The 16111-nt window shown below is 40.7% G+C and overlaps 2 protein-coding genes across 3 annotated transcripts; both read left to right on the top strand.

The window, feature by feature from the left end:
• Positions 1 to 1244: 1244 nt before the first annotated feature.
• rspry1 (ring finger and SPRY domain containing 1) lies at positions 1245 to 12150 on the top strand. Of its 2 annotated transcripts, none has more exons than XM_053427184.1 (15): positions 1245 to 1626; positions 2116 to 2737; positions 3103 to 3155; positions 5007 to 5119; positions 5725 to 5851; positions 6164 to 6222; positions 6660 to 6726; positions 6924 to 7055; positions 7147 to 7262; positions 7370 to 7513; positions 7602 to 7713; positions 8382 to 8484; positions 8683 to 8835; positions 9371 to 9475; positions 9829 to 12150. In XM_053427184.1, exons 2-15 carry the CDS (start codon positions 2340 to 2342, stop codon positions 9923 to 9925), a joined length of 1779 nt encoding a protein of 592 aa, XP_053283159.1. In that variant the 5' UTR covers positions 1245 to 1626; positions 2116 to 2339; the 3' UTR covers positions 9926 to 12150. The 2 variants fall into 2 exon arrangements, with proteins under 2 accessions (XP_053283159.1, XP_053283164.1); XM_053427189.1 differs by lacking the exon at positions 1245 to 1626 and adding an exon at positions 1637 to 1723.
• Positions 12151 to 12425: 275 nt separating this feature from the next.
• arl2bp (ADP-ribosylation factor-like 2 binding protein) lies at positions 12426 to 14946 on the top strand. The gene is made up of 7 exons (XM_053427715.1): positions 12426 to 12547; positions 12898 to 12967; positions 13306 to 13367; positions 13556 to 13662; positions 13844 to 13929; positions 14063 to 14159; positions 14680 to 14946. Exons 1-7 carry the CDS (start codon positions 12529 to 12531, stop codon positions 14776 to 14778), a joined length of 540 nt encoding a protein of 179 aa, XP_053283690.1. The 5' UTR covers positions 12426 to 12528; the 3' UTR covers positions 14779 to 14946.
• Positions 14947 to 16111: the final 1165 nt, after the last annotated feature.

Here is a 16111-nt window from a genome sequence, read left to right as displayed (position 1 = left end):
CCCAGTTTACATCACACCATCTAAATACATATGCATGAGAAAACCTTCTGTTCTGTTCTGTCATGACCTTCCTGTAGTTTAGAGGAGACTAGTCCAAGTAGATAGTGTGAGAATGCCTATTCAGTGTGAGAACAACCTTAGTATTGGATTATGAGCTAAAGCTCTTTAATTACAGCATTAGGTCCGACCACAAGAGCTTGTCCTTTCTTTAAACTAAAGGAGACATTCCCTGATACTGAATAAAATCTGTGGAGTAACTTTTATTCCATTACTTTATGGAAATAACTTTGTCTGTCAGTGACTGTTTCATTGCTTATGTGGATGCCACTTAATTTTTCTTAAATATCTCCTATACCTTCAAATATATGATTTATAGTTCAGATGCCTAAATGATTGTACATCAAACTGACCTGGATTTGATGATTCGTATTATGGTCATGATAACACAGAGTTTCTGGACTCCTACCTGGACCCTGGACCATGGACCCGGAGTCTTTTGTCTCTCTGCTGTATTTTCTGATTTACACATCTGAATGACCTTGGCTTAGTGTTACTATGTTAGTATTCAATAAATCTGTTAGTGAAACAGTGAAGATTCACTTGAAAAAAACCGAGTCTCTTCATCCTTGGTTATTCAAAACATCCCATATGCATGATAACCTCACATTTATATATAATGTTCTTCTGGAAAAGATGATGATTCTTAACTGGAATCACATTTAAAATATGACATGTGTTTTATAGAACCACTTTTAAACTTCTAATTTCTGACACAACTTGTTTTATTCATTAATTAATACAGATTTTCTTACAGTTCTTGAAAGCAGCCTATTGAGTTTTTTGTCAATGTCTTGACTGAGGATTGCGTTCACTGACCTGTAAGACAATATGACTTCATAGCATCTGGTGGACGTCAGCCTTTAACTCCTGCATTTGTTGACATTTATTAAAGCTTATGGATTTGCAGTGAAATATCTGATGTAAACATAGCAACCCTCAGTGGGACGTACACAATCTGAGCAGTGCATTTTCTAATGTAATGTAATAATACCTTCATAACTGTTATTATAGCTTTAATTCTGAAGCTCTCTTCTCATAAAACAATATAGGAAAACATGACAGACACACACAAAACAAAACAACAACAAAATCCCAGACAGGTTTAATAGTCTTTAGAAGGGGAGACATGTCTGATTTATAAAAATGTCTCTTTCCTGTGTTGACGTTGTGTCTTCATCAGAAGTCCTCCTCCGCCGCCGCATCAACAGCTGATGATGAGCAGCCTGTTAGCCGCCGACGCTACGGAACTTAGCAAGCAGCAGCTAGCGGCGCGGCGTCGTTAAAACGCGTTAGAGGAATTAGCCCCCCCCGTCATATGAATGTGCTTTTGTCGGACGTCTGCGCAACGTGTGTTGTGGAATATCGGCGGGGTCGCGTACACGTGCTTCGCCGGCTTTAGAGGCACACGCTCGGCTCGCGGCTAAGTCACGTAAGCTAACTCGCGTCGTTTTGACAGCAGGAGCGCCCCGCTAATTGGCTAACTGCTAGCGTTAGCCGGTTTAGCCGCTACCCAACGCCAGCTGGCTAACCTTTTTGGTGAAAGTGCTTCGGCTCACACGCAAACACGTAAGTATGTGTTGAGGTGACGCAACGAACTGAGACCTCAGAGTTTGTGACACTTGTTTTTTTATTTTGAAGTATCGTAACACAATGCTGGTGACTGGTGGGTGGCTAGCTCGCGAGCTACCTAACTTCAGAGCTCTTATTTTGTCAACAAGGCTAATTTATTTGCAGACATTTAGTTAATAATGATCATTCTAACACAAGGTGACTGTCAACGGGAACATCAGGTTCAAACTGCAGGTCGTCGCGTTGTAGCTACTTTGCTTCAGAGATTTTAAGCTATGTGGCTAATGTTGATTTTCTATTTTTGTTTTCACTCTTTTAGTTCAATCGGGAATCGACAATTTCTCTAGTGGTGTGTCTCACGTCCATGAGTTTTTAGCTTTTCTTCTTGCAGAGCACGATCAGCTGTTAGACAGTTAAATAAACAAGTCATTAGAACTCATGTGCAGAGTTTAACTTTTCTCTGTTTTCTTTGTGTTGCTCCCACAGCTGTTGCTGCCCAGAAACACAACTGGACCTGAATCTGTCAGATGATGTTAAGAGCTGATCTTGATGCATCACCCGACCCTGACTCCTGGTCCGTTTAACTAGCGATACGTTAGTTCTCCTCCAAACTATCCCACATCTCTGCTTGGCAACACTATGGTCATTGAAACTAACTCCACCCGGCCCATCGGGGTAAGAGTCCCCTTAATGCAAGCCCTCCAGATGATATGATAGTAGCAGCTTGGATCACTTTCTGTGCCTGCAGGAGCCTTGCAAAGGTTCTGCTCTTCCTTTCCTCCTCAAACTCCCTTCCCCCATTCTGGGAGACCCTTGCCAGTGTGGTCTCCAGCTCTGGAACCATGGGTAACAGCTGTGTGTGCCGGGAGGATAGTGACTTGGAGGACCATCACCACGGGTCGACGAGGGTGACCCGAGGACAAGCGAGACGGGTGGATCATGGTACAGGTGGAGGTTCTGACGCTGGAGAGGCAAGGAGCAGTCGGCCAAGGGATCCAGTCAGGCCGCCGCGCCGAGGACGAGGGCCACATGAGCCACGGCGGAAGAAGCAGAACGTGGACGGCCTGGTGCTGGACACACTGGCTGTCATCAGGACACTTGTAGACAAGTAAGTCTAGTCATGGAAGAGTCAGAGTGGTCTGTACAGTTAAATTAATATTCTGTACTTTAAGAATGTTTGTTGTGAGCTACCAACTAAAATAAATATGAACCAGAGTCGTGAGTAAATGCTGCAGACTTTACCTTCCTGATCAACGTCAAAAAGTTATTATTTTTAAAGTTTGAATACTTTCAAAATACCTTCGTGATTTACATGTTGATAAATATGCACTAAGAAATTGAGTAGTTAGACCAGCAGCAGTGCCCCGGCATCAAGTTGTTCAGGTATATTGAGTCCACACGCATCACTAAATGCAGAGCAGAGTTTGTGATGTACAGCCTGTTAACATATTCTGTGGTCTGTTTTTATTTCAGTGATCAAGAGCCGCCCTACTCCATGATCACTTTGCATGAGATGGCAGAGACGGGTAAGAACTTTAAAACACACAATGAACAAGGCTGTTGTAAACAAAAGACACAGCTTTGTGGTTGAAAATAAACAAATATTACAGAGTTAGGATGGGTTTATTTGAATGAGGTGTCAAAGAGACAGTGTCTAACTGGAGGAACGGGAAACAGGCTGCAACATCACCTGTGTTGTGCTTCTTACTATCCTGCGGCAATACTGCTGCCTCAGCTTTTCTCCAGCTTAGAGGAACATTACATCACCTTGGGAAGGGACATGACCTACACTGCAGACATCATGTGATGGCTACTACCTGTAAAGTTTGTATAAATAGGATTTTGCTTTTGCTCTATTGAGCAGAAAGTTAATAGAATATTGCAGCTGCTATCCTCTGTGTTGCTGACAGTAACTGACTGATCCTTGATAGAGTTTGAGTGTATTTGAACATATGAGCAAGTGTTTTTGGTTTATTGTGTGTTTGTTTTCTTGCATATGGTCAATAACTCTCGTGCTGTGTGTGTGTGTTTGTGTGAGAGTTGTGTCAACGCTTATGTGTTAGCTTGGGGCTTGTGTCATGCACATATGGTGTTTGATGCTCAACATGGAGTGGTGTTGTTTGGCTTGACAACAACGAAGCTGGGTATTGGCTTGCAGTGCAGATACAGAACTCTGAAGGCAGCGAAGCAGCAAGTCAAGTCAGCCAGAGAGTCACTTTTCTGCCACCATGATACATTATTCATAAGCCCCTTGGCTTTAATAAGTGATATGGTTAGGGAGAGTGTGTTTGTTACTGAGTCATCTAATGGACAGGAAACGGGTGTTTTTCTATTTGTGATGCATCCAGTGCTCATAATGGAAGAGACTGACTCAGCACAGTTCAGTAATCTTTGTTATCTGGTTTCATATGGCAATTTATCATGAACAAATGATCCAGACAGGAGAAGCGTCTGTTTTTAGATGAATATACTGAAAAACAATTCAAACACACATAATATATAATGCACGTTTTTATCAAGGCTTCATAATACTCATGGTTTTACCAAACATTGTCCCCTCAAAATTCAAGAAAAAACACTCCTCTGCAAATATGTTGTCACCTTGTATTAGCAAGTATAAATTCAATGCTAGGTGGATTTTGAAAAAGGTTTCATCTTAACAAGCTTACAGGGATATTGGAATGTGTGCACTTTAAGCCCTGAGGCTATGAAATTAGGTGAAGGTGTTAGCTTCATGAATATGATGGATAGGGTTTTCACAACTATGCAACAGAAAACAAAATTCCATAAACTGCACTACTGTCTGTTAAAGAGAAAAGGGAGATGAAAGCTTTGGACGATAACTAAGACTAGCAACTTCAGGTCTTGGAGAAAAGTCTATTGGAGCAACAGAATGTTATTCATCTAAAGGGGTGGGGGCGGAAGTAATACTGGAGGCAGTGTGGTTACAAATGAGAAATCAATTTCATATTGTCTGTGCCTGCCTATAAATTTCTCCATATTGGCAAGAGATGGCGTGAGAAATAGAAAATGTGTTTGGAATAGAAATGAACATCTCCACCTGGACAAATATTCATGGCTCAGGAAGAATAGATAGTATACTGAATACATGACTATAAGATTTACTCCCCTATGAACTGTGAGATTGAAAGATGCTATTTCCGGATGAGTATAATTTTGTCTTTTGAAAACCCACCTAAACCCATAATAAGTTATGTGAAATATTGAGACAATGGGTAAATATAAATGTTTGCTAAATGCTTTATGCAGCCATCAAGAGTTATTTATCATAGCGTATATAATAGGATTTATGTGAGTCATTAGATAAATGCAGGCACATACATTTTAAATGAAACCTTTCTTCTTTCCTCCCTCAGATGACGGTTGGCTGGAGGTCGTCCAGTCTCTGATTCGAGTGATCCCATTGGACGATCCACTCGGCCCTGCAGTGATCACCCTTCTTTTGGATGAGTGCCCCTTGCCCACCAAGGTTAGTCTTTCATACATACATATGTAGATATTCAGGAGGATGGTTGTCGTCATACTTTGTATTGTTGAGCTTGTCACTGCTCAGTCTGACAACTATAGAGCAAGGAGTCATGTTGTGGTGACGACTCAGGTAACATCAAGTTTACAATAATAACAGTTTGTCCCTGTTAATAAAGTCAGTTTTATTTTCCTATATATTTTCATTCTTACCATTATCACCTCTTTCTTTCCCTGTTAGCAATAGCAAGTGAGTGTTTGGTTTTGCTTGTGTGTCCTGGTGAGACCTTCAAACTGAAGACACACCAACACATTGGTACTTGTGCCACTTGGGGGCAAATCTAGGGCCACTGGTGTCCTAGCTTTTGATGTTCAAAGTAGAATTGATAAGTGAATGCATTATGTCAATAACTTTTCCCCACAGGGGTATTGGAACAAAGATTTGAGTGTGTGTCCCCTTTCTACTGTATTTTCGCCCACACATGACTCTACTGGTTTTACAAGTCTTGAGATCCTTTATCTCTATCCTCTCAAACTTTTCATTATTATTCATTGAAGCTGTGTGCATGTGACCCTCAGTAGGATAACTGGTCTTTATCCTCTCTCTAGGATGCTTTGCAGAAGCTCTCGGACATGTTGAGTCTAAGTTCGGCAGTAGCACAACAGGATGCTCTAAACCCTGCGAAACACAGAAACACCACAGCTGTCCTGGGATGTCTGGCAGAGAAACTGGCCGGTACAGTCCACTTTTACACACTTGATGTATTTTTTCAAACCTTGAAGCCAATATTCTTGGTCTTATACTGTCTGGTTGGCTATGTTAATTACTCACCATGATCATGTAGACTCTTGAAATCAGACCAAGCCACAGCTTTTTCACAGCTTTCTGACTATCCACAATTATACATTTATTTTGCTCGGAAACAAGTAGTTAAGTACAGAAGTAAAAAATAATCCCTTGTTTCGTCGGGACAGAAACAGACTAGAAGCAAAGTTTGTTTTTAAAACTGGTCTTTTTCACTTCTTTTAATTTTGCTCTCTACCTCAGGACCAGCCAGTATTGGACTGTTGAGCCCTGGAACCCTTGAGTATCTTCTGGAGAGCCTGGTGAGCAAACATAAACACACACCCAGTCCGCTGTCTGCATGATTATGATTCATTTTGTGAAACACTCAATTGCTTAATTTTAATCAACTGTTTTTGCCTTTTCAAACTTGGCTTGTCAGCACATGGCTCTGTCCTACTGATAAATCAAGAAATCTCTTGTCTTTCTGTTTAGTCCACAATTTTCTCAACAACTTCACATGTGCTCATTGTCAATGTTAAGGGTCACAAAGCAAAATTCTATGTTGAATGAGTGGTTGTTGAAAAAATCAAAAGACAGACAGAATGAAAAACAGAGAACTCAATTATTTGTGTGTAATTTCCAGAACAGAAGTTAGTGTTCTGGTGTTGACCGTGTTTTAACACCAGCTGTGTAATTGTTGTGTGTTTGCATGAAAAGTAATTCAATTAATTCCAAATGCTTGTACATCTTCCTGCAGAGCTCTGAGGCTCATCCCACTGTCATGCTGTTTGCTCTCATCGCTTTGGAGAAGTTCTCCCAGACCAGTAGGTTCACTCACTGTAACATGAAGCCATTTTAAAAATAAAAACTGAGAGATTTGCACACGAGTGACTTCTATGCAAAATAGAACAGAAAGTGACCTTGACCTCAAATCAGTGACCTGCTGTCTTTCCTACCTTTTTTAAATTGTGTTGTTTAGTTATTCCTTCGCACAATTCTCACGCCTGCTTCTTGCCCTCAGGTGAAAACAAACTGACAGTGTCCGAGTCTTGTATCAGTAATCGACTCTCTGTCCTGGAGTCGTGGTCAGAACATCCCGACTACTTGAAGAGGCAGGTTGGATTCTGTTCACAGTGGAGCCTCGACAATTTGTGTGAGTAGCCCAATGTTTTTCAAAACTGTAGGTTTCCTGAAGAGTCTCTTTCATCAGGAATATGTGAGAAAGAAACTTGTTGTCTGTCCAGTTCTTAAGGATGGTCGTCAATTCACCTACGAGAAGGTCAACCTCACTAACATCAACGCCATGCTGAACAGCAACGACGTCAGCGAGTACCTCAAGATTTCCCCTTCTGGACTGGAGGTTTGTCTGGTTCTAATTTTACTTGTTTTACACAATGCCCAAATATACATGTTTTCTCTAATCTATATGAAATCTGACTTTCATCTTTTTCTTGTTCCCATCCTCAGGCTCGATGTGACGCCTCGTCCTTTGAGAGCGTGCGTTGTACGTTTTGCGTGGATTCAGGCGTGTGGTACTATGAGGTGACGGTCGTCACGTCAGGCGTGATGCAAATCGGATGGGCCACCAAGGACAGCAAGTTCCTCAACCATGTAATCCTCCTCAGTGTTTTTAATTTTGAATCTATGTTTGGTCTCACCAGACACAAACTTAATGATTCTGTATATGTGTGTTCCACAGGAGGGATATGGAATTGGAGATGATGAATACTCATGTGCGTACGATGGCTGCAGGCAGCTCATCTGGTACAACGCTCGCAGTAAACCTCACTCTCACCCCTGCTGGAAAGAGGGTATGCTCCATACACACATAAACACACAGTTTTGATGTTGGACTACTGATTAATTCATTATAAACGAGAAAGAAATTTGAAAAGTATAACAAAAGAGACATGTTTAAAGCAACACTTTACAACTTTTTAACCTTATAACGGCAGCTTCAAAATGAGTTTGATGGTTCACTGAGTTGGAACATGGAGAATGTTTCCTCTTTCATTCCCACTTCTCTTCCTGAGTGTCTGTTCTTGCTCTATGAAACTTTGGTGGAGTGGGTACGATCTTCAGTCGTCAGAATCAGATTCAGCAAGTGGAAGAGTAACGCTAAACTACAGATCAGTTAATAAGGTTTGGAAGTCATTAAAAAACAATGTTTATCTCCAATATTCAGCCAATAAACTTTTAAAATATGGGGAATTTGCTTGGAAACAGAACCTAAAAGAATGAATCACCACGTGTGGCTGCAGAGGGCGCTGTTGCTCAGTAAAAGTTGCGTAGTGTTGCTTTAACTGTCAGACTGTGTGCTTAGAAACTGATTTAATATATTTAGTGTCTCTAAAGTGTGATTGTGATGATTGAGTGTGGTTTTTAGGGCCCACGCGTTGTCACCACCAGTGTGAACCACCCTGGTTTACCTCCAACATGCAGAGAGCATAGCATTTTGAGACATGTATGTTGTGTGTAGGAGATGCCATTGGCTTCCTGTTGGACCTCAGCAAGAAGCAGATGATCTTTTATCTAAATGGACATCAGCTGCCACCAGAGAAACAGGTCTTCTCATCGGCCACGTGAGTCCACACCGTCACCTTCTGAATTCAGGTCACCTTTTCCATTGCTGTTCTGTAGCACTGGTTTCACTTCTTTCCTCTCTATTTCTTCTCTTTCTCTCATTCCCTCCTTGCTTTGCTTATCTCCTTTCTTGTCCTATTCCTCCTCCTCTCAACTGAACCCCCATGTTTTTTTCCCTTCTCCCATGTCTCTGTCAGGTCGGGTTTCTTCGCTGCAGCCAGCTTTATGTCATACCAGCAGTGTGAGTTTAACTTTGGGGCCAAGCCTTTCCGTCACCCACCCTCGGTCAAGTTCAGCACCTTCAACGACTTCGCTGCACTGCTGCCCAGTGAAAAGATCATCCTCCCCAGGTACCAAGTAAAACTGCTCCTCACAGTGATTTATATGACTGTGTCTAAAATAGACGACACACTGACCGCTTGGGAAACCATGTGTAATCTGATGTCTTACCCAGTCTCCCTATAGCCAGTGAATCATGTGGTTACACACAGGGTTCAACTCGTAGGTAGGACATGATAGGAACATGACTCAGCATTTGGGGGTTTTCCAGTGTACAAAGCATTTTCATTTCTCTTTCATTACTCCTATTCATTTACACCTACACCTCAAAACAGCAGCTTCTGTGGCCAAACTGCCTGCAACCCTTAGCAAAGAAAGAAGCTCTGATTACAAGACACACAGAGGGAGAGTAACTTCATTCTCTGCCATTATTCCACTACATCCCTATGTAGCATGTTGTTGCTTACAGCTATCGCAATGCAGCTCAAGTACATCATGATGATCTGCAGTGCTAAAGTGACAATTCAGTCCACACACGAAAAGCAGATTGAAATAGATGTCTGTCAATGGAAATATTCATTAGTTTTGTGTGTGTGTGTTTTCCAGACATCGCCGTCTGGCCTTACTAAAGCAGGTTAGCATCCGGGAGAACTGCTGCACCCTGTGTTGTGACGTTATGGCCGACACGGAGCTGCGGCCCTGTGGACATGGGTATGTATAAGTCTGATTTATCTTCTTTGTAAATTTTTGCAAATCTATAAATACGGTTTTGGCTGAGAGGCTTGACGTCCTATCTGATCTGCCTGGTTTGAGAAGATCCGTCAAGAAGAGTATTTAGTACTTTGTAGAAGCTGCACCTGCTGCTCTTATAAAGTACTAATTACTTGTAAATAAAATATTTCATGTTTTGATTTTTAAAATCCTCTGTTACCTTGGACAAAACTTTTATTTATTTACAATTAAGTCTCTGAAACCATAGTTGCTATTGCATTAATTCTGACGTTTTCTCTGAAGTGATAATAAAATCCTCTTTAATGTTCTGGTTTTCCTCCATGTTCTTCCAGTGGTATGTGTATGGAGTGTGCCTTACAGTTAGAGACGTGCCCCTTGTGCCGCCAGGACATCCAGACCCGAGTAAGACTCATTGCACATGTCTCCTGACACACTTCCTGCCCCTCCTCCAGTAAGGAGAGACAAGCAAGCCCGACAGCCTCCTCCTCCTCCTCTAATCCCCTCCCATCCAATGGGGCTGCGAGGATGGTGCCACAATGCTGTGATGACGCCAGAACTGTGAGTTCTGGTCAGAGGACACGGCGACGGAGGGGTGGAGAGAAGAAGGAGAGGAAATAAGAGGAGGGGAATCGAACCACAGCTGGATCACTCATTTACCTGCATCTCCTCTTTTGTATCCTTCTGACGCCTCCTTGGAGAAGCTGGGCCAAGAATCTTCATCTTCTACAGACAGTGTGTTTGTCAGATTTATTTAAAAATATAAGAAAAGAGCAGGCGTGAGGAGCAGAAACCATTAGACCAGATTAAAGACAGAACCAGCTTCTCATCTGCAGCTACCCCCCGGTCAAGTTATCAGAAACAAGGATCCCGCTGCGCTTTCAGCACAGAGGCTACAGCTATTTAATCCCTTCACCCCCATGCACACGTCTGCAAATCTGAAAGGGCTGGTTAGCTGGAAAGAAAGCTTCCTGCAGTACAGTATTAAAGCCACGGTACAGATAAATCCGAGATGTATCACATGTCATGTTCTTTGGTATAGATATTCGAATTGTGTTGTTCTTGAGGTAGCATTTCATTCTTTTCTCAAGGTTGTACCACAACCTCTCCTTTTAATCTGCTTCACTGTCTGTACTGATTAATCGCCCAGTGGGTGTTTGCCTTCAAATAGATATTCTAGAATTTACTCTTTGTGTAAAAGAACTTCAAATTTGCAGGATTATTCCTCGAGTGCGGTTTTCTGATTTGAATTTATTTACAAAAGATGTTTAAAATCAAATCAATGGTGGAACAAGAGAGAAAAGAAATGCCATATTTCTTTCTTTTTTACAAACAGTAAAGAAACTACATACTTGAAGCTCTATTAAGACTAACTGATTTTCAACATGGCTGACCCTGCTGCTTTTTGTGCTGTAGTCTTTGCTCAGATGTCGATCTTTACATATGTATGTTGCAACCACAAGAAAATAAATACACAGGGATTCAGATTTACAGAGACTTCATCTGTAAAATGAAACGTTTTTTCACCCCAATTCTGTTATTTGAGGAGCCAGTGTGAGGGAAGTGTGCGTCAGTGAACCTCCACCCACCACCTCTGAAGTTTGTCATGGATTTCTTGATTGCAGCAGCTAAACAAAGTCTTAATTTAAGTTTGTGATCACACAAACACGTGCGTCTGTATTAAGACGATTGTTTTCAATCCACAAAATGTGATTACATTTAATTTTGTAAATGAAGGTGAGCTAAACACCGATGTAGAAACTTGGCTGAAAACTACAGCAGATCTAGTTGATCATCACCTGATCAGTAAATCCTCTAAAACAAATGTGAATTGTCTTTACTCTTCATCAGTTTACTAAACACCCCAAGGTCGATCTTAAGATAAATTTGCAAAGAAACTGTGACATTGCCTTTTCCGTTCAGTACAGTAAAATGTGTTTGTTTCATTTGCTTCAAATCACATTACTCTGTGATATTTCTTGCAGGGTTGATCTATTCAGACTTGAAGTTTATCCCTCCCTCTCTTCTCTATGTAACACTGCACTGCTCTCTGCTCTTTTCTTTTCTCCATCTTTCTCCCTGTGTCTTCAGTCGTGTGTTTTCCATCTGTCTCTCTGTCTATCCTTTACTTGAAGCGTCTCTGGGTTGACCGAAAGAGATTTAACTTTTGGAAACAGGTGACGAGATGAACGTGAGACTACGATTTACGGAAATATCCTGTTTGTGTGATTAAAAAGAGAATTTAACGACAATTCAAATTAAAAGAACACTGAATATGTTCAAATTTACTTCAGTCAAATTGTTTATGAAGGGTTTTTAACTCAACCAAATTGCATGAGCAAGGTCTGTAAAATAATTTAGACTATACTGGAATGGTTTATTAAAGATAACATGCATATCTCGGTATAACAATTAACTGCTCTGTTCCCTGTTTGCTACCTTGTATTTCCTGGAGCACCTTACACATGCAAGTGAAAGAAATTATATGGTTGTCCCCACGGTTGGAGATGAACTTCATGATTGTAAAGAATAAGTTGTGAGCTGTATTTAAAACATCTATAAAGGAATTTTGCCTCGGAGTTCCCAAAGATGTGATTTATTGACGAATTGCTGTTTCCTGGATTGTGATATTTGTAATAAATGTATGTTCATGCTAATGTTTTTGTATGACTGTGTGATGCTTATACATATTAATAAAATAATAAATATTAAAATTATATAAATTAAGTTGATTATAACTTATAATGCTATGATTATTATTATTGTGATTTTAATTCGTTTTTTAAAATATAATTATTATTAAGAGGGGATTTAGAGTGTGAGTGTATTTTCTGATCCACACTCCGGAGCAGAAGGTGGCGGTAGTAAGCCCATAGCTGGAGAACAAAAAGCAGCAGAGGAAGAGTCGGTGTGGGAACCAACGTTCGCAGACCTTTGTTTTGCCCGGACAGAGATGAAGTGCGCACATAAATTCGCCGTTTCCTAGGCAACAACGTTACGTTCACAGCATCCAGGAGAAGATCACCGCGGACAACATGGACGTCCACGAGCGAAGTAATGAAACCAAACCTGTCGCGTTAACGTTCACGCAGCTGAAGAGGACACGTACATTATTATTATTATTGTGACTTCGGGGAAAACAACACAGCGAACACTTTAAACAGTTACACTGTGTGTGTTAAGCTAACGTTAGCTTCTGTTTACTTAGCCCACCTGCTAACTGACGTTATCTTTCACTAGCTTAGTTTTTACTCTGTGACCGGACGTCAGTGTTTAACCTGACAGATCTGTGGTTTGATATAAAGTCTGTGAGTTTTGTTTAAGTGCAAATATGAATATAAATATCATTCATCATATTTAGCTGTTCTTCATATTAAGCTGTTGCCTCCCCCCTCGTTTTCCAGATGTGCGCAGCTGTGTAGACAACATCGTGGAGATGGTGGACATGGACGAAGAGAACTTTGCTGTTTCCAGGTCAGTTGTTTGAATCTGTTTTCAAGCCCCAAGTCGAGTTTAAAAATGATGACTTCACCAGGTCAAGGTCTTTGCTTTCTAGATAATAACTTTATTCAGGTACATTTAATAAAGCAACCTGAGTTGAACCAAAGTGCTTAACAATCCTAGCAAAGTAAAACCAATACAAATATACATAAACAAGAATAATCAATAACATTATTAACTTTATTTTTAGAGCACTTTTCAAAACAAAGCTACAAAGTGCTGTATGTGAAATCGAGACAATGAATCACATAGAAGAAGAAAAAAGGACAGAGAATCAAAACAATAATTCTGAATTGATTTCCTCTTTCCAGTTCCTCTGCGACAGATTCTGCTTTCGATGCCGTTATCGGCTGCATAGAGAACATCATCATGGGTAAGAGATGAAACCACTCATCTATTTTAAATGTTTTATTAAGCCTTAACTTTTCTAAACAGTAAAACAGTTTGTGAATGATGGATTCATCTTTCACAAACCATCTCACCAGACTATTTTTAAAGTCCATAAGGCAGCCGAAGATGAAGAAACATATTTGATGCTTCACACGTTCACTGTTCTTTCAGAGGAGGAGTTTCAGCAGCTTCAGCAGAGTTTCATGGAGAAACACTACCTGGAATTTGACAACTCTGATGAGAACAAACTCTGCTACACAACCATCTTCAAAGAATATGTGAGTGATTGATGGTCTGATGTATCTTCAATATGACACACAGCTTTCTGATGTATACAGTCTTTAATAAGTTGTAAACGTATCAGCACATGTGTGATTTAGACTTTACAGCTCATTGATTGAAACATTTCACAGAATTTCTCTCATACTGAATTCACATTAACCTGTTTGTGTTGTGCAGGTTGATCGACTGGAGAAACATTTGGAGCAGCAGCTGATGGAGAGAATCCCAGACTTCAACATGAACACTTTCATAGAGCTGCTCATGTAAGATCACAACTCCTCTACTCGGCTCTCACGTTTGCTTGATGCACCTGTTGCTCCTAAGGAACGTTATTCCCCAGCTGGCCACTAGGTGGCACACCAGTACATTCACAGCTCCTCTCTGTTTCCTCTGCAGGCAGCACAAAGACGAGGTGGCAGGGGACATCGTTGAAATGCTGCTGACCTTCACAGATTTCATGGCCTTTAAGGAGATGTTTCTGGAATACAGAGCTGTGAGTTTTTTTTTAAGAGTCTTTCTCATTTAGTGGCCGTATTGACAGTTGATGCTATATTCCATTCCGGTGTCATCACCCTCTGGCCACATAGTTTAAAAGTCTAAAAACGTTCAGAATTGTTACAAATTAAGAGCACCACATTATTCTTAAATATATCATAACCATTGTGATTAATACTCATAAATCATAAATGTAGTACATAAAAATATACGTACTTTATTCTAGTTTAAAGACAAGTTAAAGAAAAATTAAGGGGGAGGAAAAATAGCTAATTTAGACATAATCATAGTTAAATCATTGTTTATTTGTATGAACTTCATACACAACATATATCAACCAACAAGGGTGCTGTTTTAAAACAAGAATAGGGTGTGTCAGGAACTGAGTAACACAAACTCAGTGCAGCTTGTATTTACTGCAACAGGCTCAGAATGCCAGACCGAAAATTGTGACCAGCTCTCTAACCTGTGTATGTGTGTGTGCTTTTCCATGTAACCCTCTCTGTGAATCTATGAAGGAGAAGGAGGGCCAAGGTCTGGACCTGAGTCAGGGACTGGTGGTCACACCTCTAATCCCTTCATGCCTCAAACGCAGCAGCTCCACTGAATCACAGTGATGATGAGTTGTGTTAATGTTTTTTTTTTTTTTTTTAACTCTGGTGTCGAGCGTCAGGATTCTCTCCACATGTGCACAAACAGCCCCTGAAGACAATTAATTTATGCATTCCAGTGCGTTTTTTTGTATTGTTGGGATGATTGTTTAAGCCTCTCTCTTGTTAAATAGTGAAGATTCCACTGGACATAAAGACTACTTGAAGTATTCACATCTCTTTTTAATTTTACAAGTGAAGGACCATCCTCTTTTTCATGTGATTTATTTTTTATTTTTATTAAGCATCTATGATCAGTACAAATCCTGGCTGCACTGTTAGACTGTCTAAAGGATATCAACAGTTGGAGGGCACAAATGTATTTGCATCTCAACAACTCAAAGTCAGACATAATATTGTTCCACCCACCAAAACCCCCTCAATCAGATTGAACTCAGCCTTGGTACCTGGTCAATCAATAAAATCCCTGTTTCCAGAAACCTAGAAGTTTGTTTGACCAATCAGTCACTTTCAAACCACAAGTCAAAAAAGTAGTCCAGTCCTGCTTCCTACAAATCAGAACCATCTCCAAAATTAAACCAGAACTTTCACACCCGGACTTACAAAAAGGAATTCAGGCACTAGTCTTCTCCCGACTGGTCGACTGTAACTCCCTCCGCTCTGGCACGAGCCAAAAGTGACTCTCCTGCCTCCAACTGGCTCGGCTTCTCACTGGTCTGAAGAGGCAACATCTCATCACCCGACCCTGTGCTTCTCTCCATTGGCTCCCTGTCCGTATTAGAATTGATTTAAAGATTTGACTGATCCATTATGTGCCTGACCATTAGATCCTCAGGTGGATCCTGCTTACTGTTCCAAAGTTGAGGTTGAAAACTGAAGGTCAGTGTGCGTTTTCCATCAGCAAACTTGTTCACTTATTTTCAATGTCATTTTTACTGCTTTTACGTGTTCTTGTTTTTATTTATTGTTGTTGCTTTGTTGTCAAAGCAGTTTGTAAACTCTGTTTTTTTTTTTAAGTGCTGTATAAATAAATTTTAATATTACATATTTGTTATTACTGACTCTAGAGAGAATAAAGGGAGATTACTTGTCAAAGTGACTTGAACTTTTGAACCCACCCTCGACCAATCAACAGCTGCCCCGCCCCTCTAAGCCCCTCCCTAGACCAACGAGAGGCTGCCACGTCATGTTTTTTTTTAACGCTGGTGTCGCTTCAGGATTCACTCTACATCTAAATCTACCCTGTGTTAATGTCGGGTTTAAAATAGATGGGGTAAAACGTCAATGGACGCTTTTTCAAAAACTGCTGGATGTGTGGCCACAAAGGCAGCGGCCTCCA

Source organism: Pleuronectes platessa, chromosome 7 (genome assembly GCF_947347685.1).
Source record: "Pleuronectes platessa chromosome 7, fPlePla1.1, whole genome shotgun sequence".
Lineage (NCBI taxonomy): Eukaryota > Metazoa > Chordata > Actinopteri > Pleuronectiformes > Pleuronectidae > Pleuronectes > Pleuronectes platessa.
This window is presented reverse-complemented; position numbering and strand designations above follow the sequence as displayed.